Source organism: Balaenoptera musculus, chromosome 6, assembly GCF_009873245.2.
Source record: "Balaenoptera musculus isolate JJ_BM4_2016_0621 chromosome 6, mBalMus1.pri.v3, whole genome shotgun sequence".
Taxonomy (NCBI): domain Eukaryota; kingdom Metazoa; phylum Chordata; class Mammalia; order Artiodactyla; family Balaenopteridae; genus Balaenoptera; species Balaenoptera musculus.
This window is the reverse complement of record NC_045790.1, coordinates 33,271,031-33,287,797: the sequence shown is the minus strand read 5'-3', so window position 1 is coordinate 33,287,797 and position 16,767 is coordinate 33,271,031. Positions and strand designations below refer to the sequence as shown.

The following is a 16,767-nucleotide window of genomic DNA, read 5'->3' as shown; positions in this document are numbered from 1 at the left end:
CAAGCCACTGTGACCAGGTGTCTACTGAGATGGCTTCTGCTAAGGTCACCTGCCAAGGTAACCTAAGGACCATTGTTGCCAAATCTAGTAGCTACTCCTCAGTCTTCATATTTCTGTTTACAATAATACCTAATTTTTTGTTTCTGACATTTTTTAGTGAAACAATTAAAAAAAAAGACTTTTAAGAGCAGTTTTATTTAGGTTCATAGCAAAATTGAGAGGAAGGTACAGAGATCTCCCATACTTTTCCGCCCACCCCCAACCCCATGCAGCCTTCCCCATTATAGACTTCCCCACCAGAGTGGTACGTTTGTTACAAATGATGAACCGACAAAGTCTGTAGTTTACATTAGGGCTCACTCTTGGTGTCCTATATTCTGTGGGTTTGGATAAGTATTTAATAACATGTATCAACTGTCATAGTATCATACAGAGTGTTTTCACTACCCTAAAACTCCTCTGTGCCTATTCACCCCTCTCTCCCATCTTGGCAGCCAGGGATCTTTTTACTGTCTCCATAGTTTGCCTTTTCCAGAACGACATATAGCTGGGACCATACAGTATGCAGCCTTTTCAGGTTGCTTCTGTGACTTAGTAATACACATGTAATGCTCCCCCATGTCTCTTCATGTCTTGATAGCTCATTTGTTTTTAGTACTGAATAATATTTCATTGCCTGGATGGACCACAGTTTATTTATCCATTCACCTACTGAAGGACATCTTGGTTGCTTCCAGGTTTTGGCAATTATGAATCAAGCTGCTATAAGCACCCATGTGCAGGTTTTTGTGTGAAAAGAAGTATGGTTTTCTCTTTTTTTGGTTGAAGACTACTTAGTGATATGAACACTTTTTATAATATATTAAATGAAAGAAACAATGACCCAATAATATGAAAGCATGAACCTAATGTATGTGACATATGCCTATTGATGTATATGTACTTGTATTAAAGTGAGCTATATTCTAATATGTTAGGCACTGATTCTTTGTTTTGTTTTGTTTTTTGCTGGAACTACAGGTCATTAGGTCATTTTTTGTCTTCCAAATTTTGCTGCAATAATATTTCAAATTTTCTACTTCAAATAAGTTATTCTTTTATCATGAGCAAACTCCCCCCAGAATATGCACCCAAAATTACTTTTTTAAGGGTGATATAGATGGGCAATTTGCTCTCTTTTTAGCAGAAGGCTGTCTTCAAATGAGATCCTTACACCTGTAACTTATGTAATATTGTACACCAACTTTACTTCATTAAAATTTTTCTAATTAAAAATAAATCTAGGGCTTCCCTGGTGGCGCAGTGGTTGAGAATCTGCCTGCCAATGCAGGGGACACGGGTTCGAGCCCTGGTCTGGGAAGATCCCACATGCCGCGGAGCAACTAGGCCCGTGAGCCACAACTACTGAGCCTGCGCGTCTGGAGCCTGTGCTCCGCAACAAGAGAGGCCGCGATAGTGAGAGGCCCGCGCATCGCGATGAAGAGTGGCCCCCGCTTGCCACAACTAGAGAAAGCCCTCGCACAGAAACGAAGACCCAACACAGCCAAAAATAAATAAATTAATTAATTAAAAAAAAAAATAAATAAATCTATACTCAGTGAAAATATCCATCAAAAGGGAACACATAATAAAGATATTTTCAGGCAAACAAACAAAAAAATGAGATCCTACCCAGAATTCAATATATAAAAGAAATAAGAGGTGGCATTGTCACAGAACACCTCGGCTTGCTGTGTACACTTAGATGTCGCTGAGGAACCATAGGGTGCGATGCACACAGTTTTAGAACCATGTCTTAGAACCTTACTCTTTTCTGCCTCTTTTACTTTAAAACTGAGATGCTATCTGCTGAAGCCAGTGCTTTCTGCCTTGGGATGGAGTTTGGAATCTAATAGTAATAGTAATAGTGAAGTGTCAGAGCAAGCCTGGGTACTCTCCCCATCAGAGAACTCTGAGCACAGTTGTATAAACACAAAATCTTTGTTTGGGCATGTGTGTTTTCCTCATGACTCTGCCTTACACACTCAAATTACCATTTAACTCATTCCTCTGAGTGCCAGCTGAGTGCCATGCTTTCTGTCCCCATAGCTGTTGCACAGTAGTTAACACGGTGATAGATTCACTCACTGCTTTCCAGCCGTACCTGTTTGCCATTTTCTTGCTCTCTCTTTTGCACAACTCTACTCCTTAGTGAGTTGTCATTTCCTGATGTGTTCTGGTTTTCAAAGCAGTCGTCATCACACTAGGAAAAAATACAGATCGCAAAAATAACATTTCAGAGCCACAAAACAAATGTTCTTTCAATGAATGATACCCAAAGACTTTTGAGGGACGGGATGGCAAAGGTGAGGTGTTTAGATGAGTCAGCTGATTAAAGAAAGAAGCAGGGAAGCTTGGCACATAAAGAAACACAAATGATTTTTAAAAATTTTGACAATTTACTGTCTGTAGAAGCCACATAAGGAAGAAGAAAATTATCTCAATCTAGAAATGTAAATCCTTTTGTTTTCTTTTTTTTGGCCGCGCGGCTTGTGAGATCTTAGTTCCCTGACCAGGGATTTAACCTGTGCCCCTTGTAACAGAAACACGGAGTCCTAACCACTAGACCACCAGGGAAATCCCTAAATCTTTCTGTTTTCTAATATGATCTTATAGTACATATGGTGGCTGATACCAAAAATAAGTTTTAGTTGAAAATTTGGATCACATATTTCACTTATATTTTTTTCCTTAAAGATATGAATGCTTTAAGTACAAGACTAACAAATGCCTAAATGTTCTGCGTTATTTCACTTCTTTGATTAAACATGTTCTTGATCAGTTTTCTGCTTCTGATCTTTCTTTCGTCCAGATCTGTCTGTATTCCTTCTTCGCTACTCTTCCTCCATAATAAAATGAGTCTCCTGGCCTGTGGAGTCAGTTGCACACTCCTTGGCATGGTTCAGGGCTGCACGATCCTGCTTATTTACCTCACTCTGCTCCCCTTGCAGGCACCATGAAGGAACACCCAGCCAAACAGAACTACATGACTTTCTCCAAGCCCAGGCTAAGTTCTCCTGCCCTGAGCTTGCCATGTTCTCCCTGCTGTCCTGCAAAATTACAAAATAGTAGCAGTTCCTTATATGACAAGATTTAAAGATAAAGCATGGTTCAGCCAGTACCGTGATGACCTGAAAAATGCATGTGTTGTACCGAAGGTCATTGTTTATATTTGAAACATGGATGATTTTGGTTTGTGTTGTTATGATAGATAAGATTGGTGTGGTCCAACTTGAGGAAGACAGAAGGGAACAAAGTTGCTGGGTCTAGGCCATGTAACTTTCTAATAAGCAGAGCTGAGATAAGCATGTTGGTTTCCAACCTCCTTTCCAACACATCACACAGACTTTCAAATTATAAAACAAAACAAAATATAGTAAACCATGGGCCGGATAATTTTATTCTTAGATGTTGGATCTATGAGATGTTAAAATGTGTTTTGTTCGGTTGAAAGCATTCTCTGGTAGTAATGAGCATAAGAAAAAAATGGCTTCTTTTGTGAGACCAATTTTATTTTTACTTTTTTTGATTTTACTTTAACAAACTGAGTAGGGTTTGCTCTTGGACGGGTATCCTGACACCCTTCTGCTTTTTCCAAATGTGACAAATACCTGGTTCATTTATCTTTTACCTATTTTGGGTGGGTCCAATCTTTCTCCCATCTCAGCCCAACTAGACATTTTATATGGTACTTCATTCCAAGTAAGGCAACAGATAGATAAACAGTGTCAGGTAGGTGCCTATATCTTTTCAGGATATGTTCCCTGCTAGCCCTGTCGGCTGCGACCATGTCTTTGAAAAAAGAACAAGTGTATGAGTTTGATTTTAAATTTAGATCTCTGGCTGGCCCCACAGATCTAGGGAAAAAAATGTAATTCCAAATTGTATTACATGTTCCATTTACTGAAACACAAGAGTGTATAAACATGAATAAAGTCTAACTTCCTGCACACATATGATTTATGCATAAAAGTTTTGTGGCCAAACTGCTTTATTGTGTTACAGGTGCTCATACCTTACTTTAGCCCAGTTCCTTGCATATAACAGATACTAACGATTGTTTGTTGAATTAGTGAACCAAGGTGACTTTAATGTTGCATTATCTAGTGCAGTGTAGTACCTCTGGATACTTGGTATCAAAATATAGTGGTATGGGGGCTTCCCTGGTGGTGCAGTGGTTGGGAGTCTGCCTGCTAATGCAGGGGACACGGGTTCGCGCCCTGGTCTGGGAGGATCCCACATGCCGCGGAGCGGCTGGACCCGTGAGCCACAACTACTGAGCCTGTGCGTCTGGAGCCTGTGCTCCGCAACAAGAGAGGCCACGATAGTGAGAGGCCCGCGCACCGCGATGAAGAGTGGCCGTCGCTTGCCGCAACTGGAGAAAGCCCTAGCACAGAAACGAAGACCCAACATAGTAATCAAGCAATCAATCAATAAAAAAAAAAAAAAAAAAAAAAAAAATATAGTGGTATGGGGTTTCCCTGGTGGTGCAGTGGTTAAGAATCTGCCAGCCAATGCAAGGGGTATGGGTTCGAGCCCTGGTCCAGGGAAGATCCCACATGCCACGGAGCAGCTAAGCCCGTGCACCACAACTACTGAGCCTGCGCTCTAAAGCCCGTGAGCCACAACTACTGAAGCCCACGAGCCATAACTACTGAAGCCCGTGCGCCTAGAGCCTGTGCTCTGGAACAAGAGAAGCCACCGCAATGAGAAGGCCGTGCACGGAAAAGAAGAGTAGCCCCCGCTCGCCACAACTAGAGGAAGCCCGTGCACAGCAACAAAGACCCAGTGCAGCCAAAAAGAAATAAGTAAATATATAAATTAAAAAAAAAACAAAAAACAAAATATAGCGGTATGTGGAGGACAATATATATAGTGTGGAAAGATGACAGTGTTGCTAATTGCTGAAGCTGACTGATGGGCACTTAGGGACTCCTTTTACTATTCCTACTTTCATGGGTGCTGAAAATTTGCTTAATAAAAAGTTAAAAATAAAACCCAGCAAGAGCTGGTGGAAAAACAGGACACAGGTAACGGAGGGGGCTTGGTCATTTAGGTCCCTAATTACACATGTGACCCTGGGCAGGTCATATCTTCCTACCCCTCCATCCACCCATCGAGACAACATAGTTTTGACTTGGTGTTCTCATGGTCCCTTCCAGAATCCTAACATTTTCTGGTTCCAAGAGCTTCAGCTTCTTGGTGCTGATTATTCCTGCCACCTGGTGGCAGAATCTGAGACTTCCTTGTGGAACAAGAGGGTGGAGCTGTCCTTTTTAAAGTTAATGAAAGAGGAAGGGGGAGGGGAGGGGGGGGTTGGTGTGGGGCTGGGGTTAAAGTGGGCATAAGCGGCAACAAGAGCACCTCTGGATGTATTTGTAACAATAATGGGATTGTTTTACCCCTGCTAGATTACATGCCTTGGCTTTTTTTTTTTTTTTTGATTTATTTATTTTATTTATTTTTATTTTTGGCTGCGTTGGGTCTTCGTTGCTGTGCGCGGGCTTCTCACTGCGGTGGCTTCTCTTGTTGCGGAGCACGGGTTCTAGGCGCGTGGGCTTCAGTAGTTGTGGCTCGTGGGCTCAGTAGTTCTGGCTCGGGGGCTCTAGAGCGCAGGCTCAGTAGTTGTGGCGCACGGGCTTAGTTGCTCTGCGGCATGTGGGATCTTCCCGGACCAGGGCTTGAACCCGTGTCCCCTGCATTGGCAGGCGGGTTCTTAACCACTGCGCCACCAGGGAAGCCCCCATGCTTGGGCTTTTTAGTGTTTTCAGAAGAACTATATCTCCCGGCTGAGGATTTCCAACAGAAACAATTGGGGTGTTTGTGGGTGTTAATTGGTGCCTGAAAAATGACCCTTAAAACACCTATATCTCTGCTTCTTTTTAAACTAGAGTCGTGGGAGCTATATAACAGGTGGCCCATAATTACTTCTTAGCCCATTGTTTCTTTCCATCTATTAAGCAATTCAGATTAATAGATACCTTAGTACACTGGACTCCTATAACCATGACTGTATTCTGAGGGCACACCTGTCCACTGAATGGGTAACAACATTGTGGGTGTCGTGTATGAGTATTTCTAAGCAATTTACAGCACACCACTTTTAATTTCTCTACTTAGTGTTAGTGGCTGAGTGTCCTAAGGGGATGATCTTGGACTGGGATCCCTCTGGAGGCAGATCCTTGAGCCAGGAGTACACGGTGCCTGGGTTTTTTTCCCTACCTGTCTTTTTTTTTTTTAAATAAATTTATTTATTTATGTATTTATTTTTGGCTGTGTTGGGTCTTCGTTGCTGGGTGCGGGCTTTCTCTGGTTGCGGCGAGCGGGGGCTACTCTTCGTTGGGGTGTGCGGGCTTCTCATTGCGGTGGCTTCCCTTGTTGTGGAGCAGGGGCTCTAAGTGCGTGGGTTTCAGTAGTTGTGGACTGCGGGCTCTAGAGCGCAGGCTCAGTAGTTGTGGTGCACGGGCTTAGTTGTTCAGCGACATGTGGGGTCTTCCCGGACCAGGGCTTGAACCCGTGGCCCCTGCACTGGCAGGCGGATTCTTAACCACTGCGCCACCAGGGAAGCCCCCTACCTGTCTTTCTGATCTTGCATTTCCATGCTGTTCGAGCAACTATAGATCTACAGTGGCTGTTCCAGGGGGTACAGGTGGACAGAGGCCTTTTAAATTAATTTCTTCCTTTCATTCAGTTTCTAAACCATATAACTTCTAGAAAATAGAAGTTCTGAAAACTGAAATCACCCTCCCCTGCCATCTATTTGTGGAGGGGGTCCCCTTCTATAGAATTCTAGCTGAACACATTGCCACCCAGAATGAAGGCTATGATTCCAGGGTTCCCTTTTAACTAGGTTCCTGCCAATGAAATGTAAATAGAAGTGGAGCCCTGAGTGGGGCAGCTTGGGGTCGCTCCTTAAGAGATGGCTGGCAGGTCCTCTTTGTCCCTTCTATCTTCTCCTCTGTCCTGCTGCCTGGTGTGTGGATGGTTCCAGCTGGGACATGAACACACGGGCCCCATCTTGGTGATGTCAAAATGGTGAACCAGGGGGCGGGGGGTTTGGGCCCCTGAAAACCTTGAGCTGTGCTCCCACTCTGGCTCTGTACTACCACCTCCTGACTTACCTGCAGGAAACAAACTTCTCCCTTATTACTTTTGGTTTTTGCTTTTATGTGCACCTAAACTTACATAATATTTAGTAGGTACAAGACATGTCATGAAACCCTTTACAATGTTTTGTATCAGTATTTGATCCCGGACTTCCCTGGTGGCGCAGTGGTTAAGAATCCACCTGCCAATGCAGGGGACACAGGTTCGATCCCTGGTCTGGGAAGATCCCACATGCCGTGGAGCAACTAAGCCTGTGCGCCACAACTACTGAGCCCACCCACCCTAGAGTCCGTGCACTGCAGCTACTGAGTCCACATGCCACAACTACTGAAGCCCACGTGCTCTAGGGCCTGAGTGCTGCAACTACTGAAGCCCGCGAGCCTAGAGCCCGTGCTCCGCAACAAGAGAAGCCACCGCAATGAGAAGCCCGCGCACCACAACGAAGAGTAGCCCCTGCTCGCTGCAACTAGAGAAAGCCCGCGTGCAGCAACGAAGACCCCTCACAGCCAAAAAAAAAAAAAAAGAAAAAAAGAAATCTGATCCTAAGAGTCCTGTGAGGTGGGTACCAGGGTCCCTCTTTTTATAGATGAGGAAACTAAGGCAAAGAGAAGATTACTTGACTCAGGTTGCACAACCAGAAGTAGATGAGATGGAATCTGAACTCAGACTTTCCAACTGCAGGCCATATTGTACTCATAGAGTTTGGCCCTTGGGCCAAGACCCTTTGGCCTTGGGAATGTCTAAAGACATAGTAGTGTACCTGCAGACTGAATTCCCTTTCAATTAAGAAAGTCTGATTTGGGCTCTAGACAAGAGTAGAAATGACAGAGGTGTTGAAGATTCCAGAAAGGCTTATGACCACTTTTAAACTCTATTTAGGTTCTGGTGGTCATTTCTCATGCCAGCACGGTGGCCTTCTGACCCCATAGACTGGTTCTAAGTCAACTGTGCCCTTTAAATAACACGAATGGGCACTCCTGCATTTGTGGGCAGGTCACGTCTCCGTGATGAGTTTGACATTCTTTCTTCTTCTAACTGTGCCTGCTCCACTCACTTGGTCTCTCCCTCTCATTGTGGCCCTGATTGAACAATGTGGCTTCCATTTCTCGGCCACGGTTTCTCTGCTGAGACTCAGCATCACTGTGCCAGGGGGGCCTTTCTTTCCACCTTCCTTATAGAAGCTGCTCTGGCCCCGTGTGTTCTGACTGGGTGACTGACTTTGCTGAGGGGGCACAGCTGGGCTTTGAGACCTGGGGCAAGAACGGAAACATTCACCCAAGTAGACTTTGATCCTAACCTTTGGTTGGATGTGGAGCATATAGGTTTATGAAAGATGGGCATTTCCCAGTGGCAAAGTGATGTTGACAAGGATCCCGAGAAGTCGCTGTGAAGTTCTTTAATTCGTTCTAGGGCTTGGCATTACATGGCGAGTTCTAGGGGGATAATATACCTTGGGTGGAGGGCTTTATACTGCCAGCACAGATTAGATTGGTGATAAAAGTTGTTTATTTAATTTTCTACATGTGTATGTGTGTGTGTATCTATTTTCACATCTTTGTACACTTTTAATGCAAACATCCTGGAAGTGTCATCCGTGCTATGCAGCCCAGGCCCCAGGCGTAGAAACTGGTTTTTAGCCATGCAGGCTAGTTGTGTTTTATCAACAGGGTTGCCACAAAGGCCCACAGTAAAACCAGATAGTGGACAAAGTAGACTAAAGGTCACCACTTTTCTTGCCTTGATTTATCTCTGTGTTTCTATACCATCTCCTGAGAGCTGAAGGACACTTGCCTGATCTATCTCTGTGTTTGTTTCAAAAGTACCTGGTGTTTGGCAGAGAGGCTTTGCAGCTGTCCTGTGAGAGATACATGCTTTGAGAGATATGCAGTGGTCAACCCCCCAGAGCTGGCTCTGACTTGACCACAGGAAGGCGCCTGCACAGATGAAACCTGGAGGTATCAAGAGTTACCTTTGCTCCATTACCGTGCTAAGATCTCCGCCCGAAGCAGGGATTTGTACTCTGCAAGGCACAATTCATGCCGTGTGCAAAGCAGTGTGGAAGACTGCACATGCCCCAGCTGCCCTTGGACATCTCCACCCTTTCCTAGAGCCTGATGACCTGTCTGCCTCCTAACCCTTGGAATTCCCTTACTCCCTCCCTCCATGGAGAAGGTGCCTTTAGAGCATGAGTTCCCCTTCTCCATTCTCTGGCTATAGAATAAAAGCCCGTCTGGCTTGCACCAAACTCAGTTTCATTATTGGCAGCATGAGCCCAGGTGGGAAAGAACTCCCTGACTGAGCCAAGGGGGCTTTGGTTTGGCTACCCCAAGACGGAGGCCTTGTGTTTAATTCAGTAACAGAAGCAATCAGTGTGGTGCGTTCTGAGACCAAGGCATGCCTTAAATGTTGCCATGGATGTCAAAGTCCCAAGACCAGCAACAAAAATGGGAATGTGATGTCATTTGGACTTGGGACTGTGTAAATCTGTATTTTACCCCCTGGACTCTAAGCTGAGAGGGCAGATACTTTGTCCTCTGTTCTCTGCTGAATACTATGTGCTCAGCACAGTGTCAGGCATACAAGTGCTCAATGACTGTTTTTGAATGAATGGAAAAGGGGCTCTCAAACTTAAAATAACAGATAAAACTGTGTCTCTACAAGTGGTACAGGACTAGCACGGAACTACTTTCTCTATTTCTTTAAGAAGTTTACCTTATGTTTTAATATTCTAAGCCTTAAATGTCTAAGTGGAGGTGTTGGTAATACATCTCCAGTTTCTGTTGCTTTTCTGAGCTTCTTCAAGTGATCTAACCTTTCTGTATCCATTTCTCTGAACATGGACTGGGACTAGACTAGAACAACAGCCTCAAATAATAACTTAAAATTCCAAAATGCGATATAAAGAGATCACAGGCAGTGACTTAACATAAATCTTAGATGACTGCTTCTTGGAATATTGGTAAATTATCTGTATGAATTGGTGCTGTATTATGATAAAAATCTTGGGTTCCATGGTCATACCTGGGTTCAAATCCAGCCTTACTTTCTTGAGGCCTCATACCCTATTACATGGGAACACAGCTTTCTTTACCTGCCTAGCGGGGCTGTGTGATCAGTCTGGTGCCACACACAGTAAGTACTCATTAACTTTTATGTTAATTTTATGGTTTAGCTTGCTACTTGCTTGCTTGCTCTGGGGCATTTAGTCAATTTGTCCTCTTTTTTTTTTTTATTCATGTAATATTTTATTTACTGATCTCTCTGAAACATGCCAAAATTCATATGGCTAACGGAACTTTCCACGTTAAAACGTTGGTTAACACACAAATTCCTAACAAAAAATATTTTAATGTAGGAATCAACATGTGAACATTATATTTAGGTGGTAAAATTCAAGTTATAAATATAAGATAAATATCAAATAATATCATATTTCTGGTTTAATGGAGAACAGTTGTGTCAGTCATGCTTAACACCTTGATTAAGTAATGAGAGAAATGTGTTGGGGTGTCGTAGAGGTATGCAAAAATTTAGCAGTTCAAATAATCCTTAGCCCTTCTGAGAAAATACAGATGGCAAATATGTGGCAAATATTTCTGTAATATGGTTGTTTCAATCCATTAGTGAACATTCTGTTCATGCATTTAAAGTATTGGCAGATGTTTCTGAGCACTGAAAATTAGATTCAAAGTAAGTCTTTGCTCAACAAGTTAATGATACGATGAATCCCTTATATTTAAAAATAGAGTTTATGGACTCTAAAAAAAAAAAAAAGAACGGTTCTGAAGAACCTAGGGGCAGGACAGGAATAAAGACGCAGATGTAGTGGCATGGATATATATACACTACCAAATGTAAAATAGATAGCTAGTGGGAAGCAGCCGCATAGCACAGGGAGATCAGCTGGGTGCTTCGTGTCCACCTAGAGGGGTGGGATAGGGAGGATGGGAGGGAGATGCAAGAGGGAGGAGATATGAGGATATATGTTTATGTATAGCTAATTGACTTTTTTATACAGCAGAAACTAACACAACATTGTAAAGCTATTATACTCCAATAAAGATGTTAAAAAAAAAACCAGGGACTTCCCTGGTGGCGCAGTGGTTTAGAATCCTCCTGCCAATGCAGGGGACACAGGTTTGAGCCCTGGTCCTGGAAGATCCCACATGCCGTGGACCAACTAAGCCCGCGCACCATAACTACTGAGCCTGCGTGCCACAGCTACTGAAGCCCGCATGCCTAGAAACCATGCTCCGCTACAAGAGAAGCAACCTCAATGAGAAGCCCCTGCAATGAGAAGCCCTCGCACGGCAACGAAGAATAGCCCCTGCTCGCTGCAACTAGAGAAAGCCCGCATGCAGCAACAAAGACCCAACACAGCCAAAAATAAATAAATAAATTTATAAAAACAAAACAAAACAAAACAAAACATATAGTTTAAATTTGTAAAGTTTAAGTTAAGCATACTCGTCTTCATAGTTATTTTTAGATATAATTGAGACTACACTACCATATATAATCAGCTATACTGCTGTGCAGTGCACGGTTAATTCCAGTTACCATATTTTGTATTTGCTGGTAATCAACAGCACAAAATTAATGCTCCAAAAGAAATATATCAATCCAGCAAAACGGTTACATTTAATTTTCTTTTAAAGACAGATTAACTAAATTTAAGGAAGAATTGGCTTTTCTTGATATCTCATTTTCAAATTACTGATACAAACTTACCAGAGAGTAATTTTTTATTTTGCCTAACATCAAACAATCTGCAAAAAGTTTCCAAGATAGAGACATTCCTTGTTCCATTTCCAAAACTAAACAAAGGCTTTCTAACTGAAAGCATTTACATTCCTAGCCCTCTAAAGTAAACATTAAAGAACAAAGTACAAAAAATGATCTCTTGGCTTCTGAATAGCCCACTTAGTTACATAAAGTATTTTCTGTCGCAACACTTTCTCAAACTCAAAAGATATTTACTTCCTAAGAACATGACAAACAGTCTTCATTTCAAACCATTCAGTCCGTTTCCATGGCAACACTGATGGGATTCCTTGGCCACCATAAGTTGCATTAGTTGACTGTGAAATTTCTCAATCTTCCTTACATCTTGAGCTTGGTCTGTTCTATACACCAAACAAACTAAATCATCTGTTACTTTAATACACAAACTCCCATCAGAATGCCTATATTTGAGAACCACACGTGCCTTCATAGGGTCTGCGAGGTAGAGTTTCTCCGCTGCGTGACTGAATTCCTCCTGTGTCTGGTACTGCGGCATCGTGGGCCCGCGGCAGAACAGGAGAGGGAGGCAAAGCTATGAGCCGGAGGTGGCGTGACGCGGCCCACCTACCGTGGCAGGGGCCCAGCCACTCAAAGGTGGTGGCGCCTCTTTGCCACTTCGTCCTCTTGTTGAAAGTTGGCATGTAAAAGTCAACATCTGTTTTGTGAATCTAATCTCTTCAAATTGCAATCATTCCTCCCCCCTCTTAACTATCATCTATCTATCTATCTATCTATCTATCTATCTATCTATCTATCTATCTATCTACCTACCTATCTATCTATCTATCTATTTTAAAACTCTACAAATGTCAAATATTTTAAGGCCGTTTCTTTCTAAAATTTTCTTTCAAGTTGCATGAGCATTACCTTGGAACGGTTGCATTTTCAAAGGCAGTATTCCAGAAACCTCCGATCTTTACCTATTGCTTCTGACCCTCTTGGTGCAGGTAACCTCTGGCTCAAGTCTTGGGTTTACGTAATCCGTAATGTGGGGTGATGGGCACTGGCTAGACTGCTCCTCCGTGAAATGTGCCTGTTTTTCTTGCCAGCCTGTGTGGGTTCACAGACTGGGTGCCAAGGAAACCACCTGACCAGCCTGGGACTCATGGTCACACTGCCCTGGCACAATTCTCTGTCACCTCTGAATGCTCTGAACAGAGCTTTGAGTTGGCTGCAAGGAGTCAGGGCTACAGAACACTGATGACATTCTCCCTTCGTGATCTTCGTGAGCCAGAGGCAAAAGGAACCTCTAAGGATAGAGACATAAAGAGAAGTGGAAAGAGTCAAGAGTTCTGTACCTGAAGGAGAAAAATTAGACGAAGGTTTCTATTTGTTGGATTTAGAAAAAAATACATTTAAACATGCAAGTACTCATGGAATATGACTTCTGTGAGCTTTCTTGAAGAAACACCTTGAGGAAGAACCAGCCAAACAAATGATAAATGGAGAAATTTTGGCAAAAGAAGTGATAGCATGTTTTGAATCTTTTTAATGAATCGAAATCCAAAACAACTCCAGGGAGTAAGTTTCCAGAACAAATTATAAACATTACAACCCCTGATAATGTAGAAAAGATTATCAGAGCACCACTTGAAGGAGAAGGAAAAAAAATTTTGATGGTAGGATAAATAAGCCAGTTTCCTCAACTTTTAATTTCTGGGAGCTGGAAGAGATTATAAGTAGCAGTGTTTAAGATAGAAAGGTAAACACTAAAAGATATATGGTCAGTTAAAATTAAGTGATGGAACAGAAGGAAATAAAATAATGGAAAGTAGAAAATATAGAAATTTTGTGATTACTCACAATCTTAAGTTGGTTATAAAAGGAGCCATTAAAACAAACAAACAAACAAACAAAATATGTCTTCAGAAGAAACCAAACAAAAATAAACCAAACCAATGAAAAGTTCTTTTAAAAAATCACATCAAATATGATGAGAGAAGCTAAGGGCAAGCAAATCTATTTGACTGAGTCAGATGGAATAAAAGAACACAACCATATACTGAAAATGACTCAGAAAGGTAAAACATGCAGTGGTCATCATCTTAATCAATCAAGGCTGAAGAGAGGACAAAAAATTCCATTACCATATCCAAAAATAAGCCAGTGGTCGGGGTACAATCTCACTCTCTGAAGGATGGCTATCTATGTACAAGTGGCATAGATTCACAAGGGAAACTGGGAGAAAAATCTAGGGACACATTTAGAAAGAGGTTGAGAGAACTCTTTCAGTCTATGACAAATCAAGTGGGAAAGTAAGGATAAAGGAAAACCAAAATGACAACAAAAAATAGGAATCTAATTAACAGCTCTTGGACTCCAATAAAAAATATAATATTATGGCCAAGACTGCTAGTTGTCCCCAACATCTATTCTTCCCCATTTCCTTTAGAAATGTAACTCTCAATTTTAGCAGGGCCTTCGGTTTCCCAGAAAAAGGCATATTTCCTAAACTCCCAGTGAGTTCTGCCACTGTGATGGAAGCTATGTGCAACTTCTGGGAACTGTCCTGAAGCAGGGCAGTTGGTGGAGCTGATGCACCTGTTTCAGAGTGTTTTAAAATACATAGAATTAAATATATAGGATTAAAAGGAAGCCAATTATATTGAAATACAGTTATTAAAATATTAAAATTGGGCTTCCCTGGTGACGCAGTGGTTGAGAATCTGCCTGCCAATGCAGGGGACACGGGTTCGAGCCCTGGTCGGGGAAGATCCCACATGCCGTGGAGCAACTGGGCCCCTGAGCCACAACTACTGAGCCTGTGCGTCTGGAGCCTGTGCTCCACAACAAGAGAGGCCGCGACAGTGAGAGGCCTGCGCACCGCAATGAAGAGTGGCCCCCGCTTGCCGCAACTGGAGAAAGCCCTCGCACAGAAACTAAGACCCAACACAGCCAGAAATAAATAAATAAATAAATTTATTTAAAAAAATATTAAAATTAATTTTTGATAGAATAACATATATGCATCTTTATTAACACTTTAAAAAACAAGGAAAAAAACCCCCAGCAAGGTCCAGTGGCAAGTTCAAATAACCACTTTAATTTCAATGCCATGGATGTAAATTATGCAATAGATACGAATTCTTTTTTCTACTTGTATTTAGTAGCTTAATGTAGTGAGTGTCCTTTTGCATCTGTCACATACATTTCAAACATGGAGTTCAATCTCTTCTTGGTCTGTGGAGTGGAATGTGCCCCTTTCTCCTCAGGCCCATGGGAAAGGTTTCCCTGCCCACTCCCCACCTGATGTATCTCTTATTTATGAAGCCATCATAAATGGATACATCTGGGAGAATATGGACCTTTTTTTTTTTTTTCTTATTTGTCGTTGGAGGTCCTGGTTTTACTTCTGGTTCTGTCCATATTATCATCCAGTAAATCTACTAGTCAGATAAGTCAAATAATGCCCAAGAATAAAGGACTTAGCATCTGGTTCATATAGATTCTTGAAATAAAGAGAAAATGAGTGATGGTTAAGCTTCCTGCTTAATTGTCCGAGGCTGATGTCATACGATTTTTCTAAAAGAGGTTGTTTTTTTCTATCAGAAATGATCAGAGTCCTGGGTTTTATTTAAAAGATGAAATGCAGATTAGCTTCCAATGTAATTCTGGTGCCAGACCAGACAAGCTCAGGTAGGCTGGAGATTGGTTGCTGCATGCAATGTCCACTTGGTTGGGCCATTCCACTAATGCGGCAAGATAGAGGTGCCATGAAGGCCAACCCTCAGCCCCACTTCTGATTCTGGTAGTCTGGAAGCAGGAACCTGGTAAAAACCATTAACATGACCTCATTTTTATATACTCTGATCACTGGCCAAATCTGGGACAAACTGAGTACCAAAAAGTAAAAAATGTGAATAATGACTGCAACTTATGTCAAAAAATATGACGGAATGATGGATGGATAGAGGGCAGCATAAATGAAGAAATATGTGATAAAGGATATAAAATGTAAATTGTAGAATGTGGGTGATGTGTTCACTATGAAATTCTTTCAACTTTTCTGTATGTTTGAAAAATTTCGTAAAAAGTTTGGAAGAAACAAATAATGTTGGTAATTGATTATAAAACATTGAATAAAAGGGAATGTTAGTCTACAACGATACTCAAAAAGAGAGAAAGACAAAAAAAGGGAAGTTCATTCTGTTCAAAACAATGTGGGGTAAGGAATACTGAAGAAATGAAGGTTACCATTTTGCAACTCCCAAAGTAATAATTGATCCAGGAAAGGGTCATCAATGGATGCAAAAACCATGCGGTGAAATGTGCTGGGGAACCGGATATTCACACAGCCTGAAGAATCACTGCTCAGATCACTTACTAATTAGGAAGAGAGAAATGTAACTTTATAATGGGATGGTCGACCTGTCACCACCCTAACCAAGTCATCACCAATAGTGGAGTTAAATTTCTCCAAAAACACATATGTATATGTTTTCCTTTTTTCACATGTGGTTTCCAGATCCTGGAACTAGCTGAAAGTCGTATAAATGTAGAATTGTACACTCCAAGACATCACTGCCCTTCTCCTGCTGGGTTGTCTTTCACTCTTATCTTAGTTTTTCATATTTGCACTTGATAATGCGTGATTATTTCAGCCTGGTTCCAATTTCCTGTTATTGTTTCTTTTGCTTTTCTTTGACTTAGGCTGTTGTTTGAATAGTTGAAGACCCTCCCACAAGAACTTCTACCATACATTTGAGAGGGAGAGGTCTCAAGACACGCATGGAGGAGCTAATCCTAAGAGCAATAATATGACAACATCTGGACTTCTTACTCTGGGCCAGGCACAGTGCTCTGTGCTTTCCCATGCACTACCTTACTCAACCCTCT

General features: G+C 42.0%; 1 protein-coding gene across 2 annotated transcripts in view; it reads right to left on the bottom strand.

The window, feature by feature from the left end:
• Positions 1-16,767, bottom strand: part of SLC28A3 (solute carrier family 28 member 3) — a 58,003-nt gene that overhangs the window by 28,358 nt on the left and 12,878 nt on the right. For both annotated transcript variants that reach the window (XM_036854100.1, XM_036854098.1), the window contains one exon: positions 2,144-2,242. In XM_036854100.1, the coding sequence (XP_036709995.1) occupies positions 2,144-2,242 (99 nt within the window). The remainder of the gene's footprint in view (positions 1-2,143; positions 2,243-16,767) is intronic.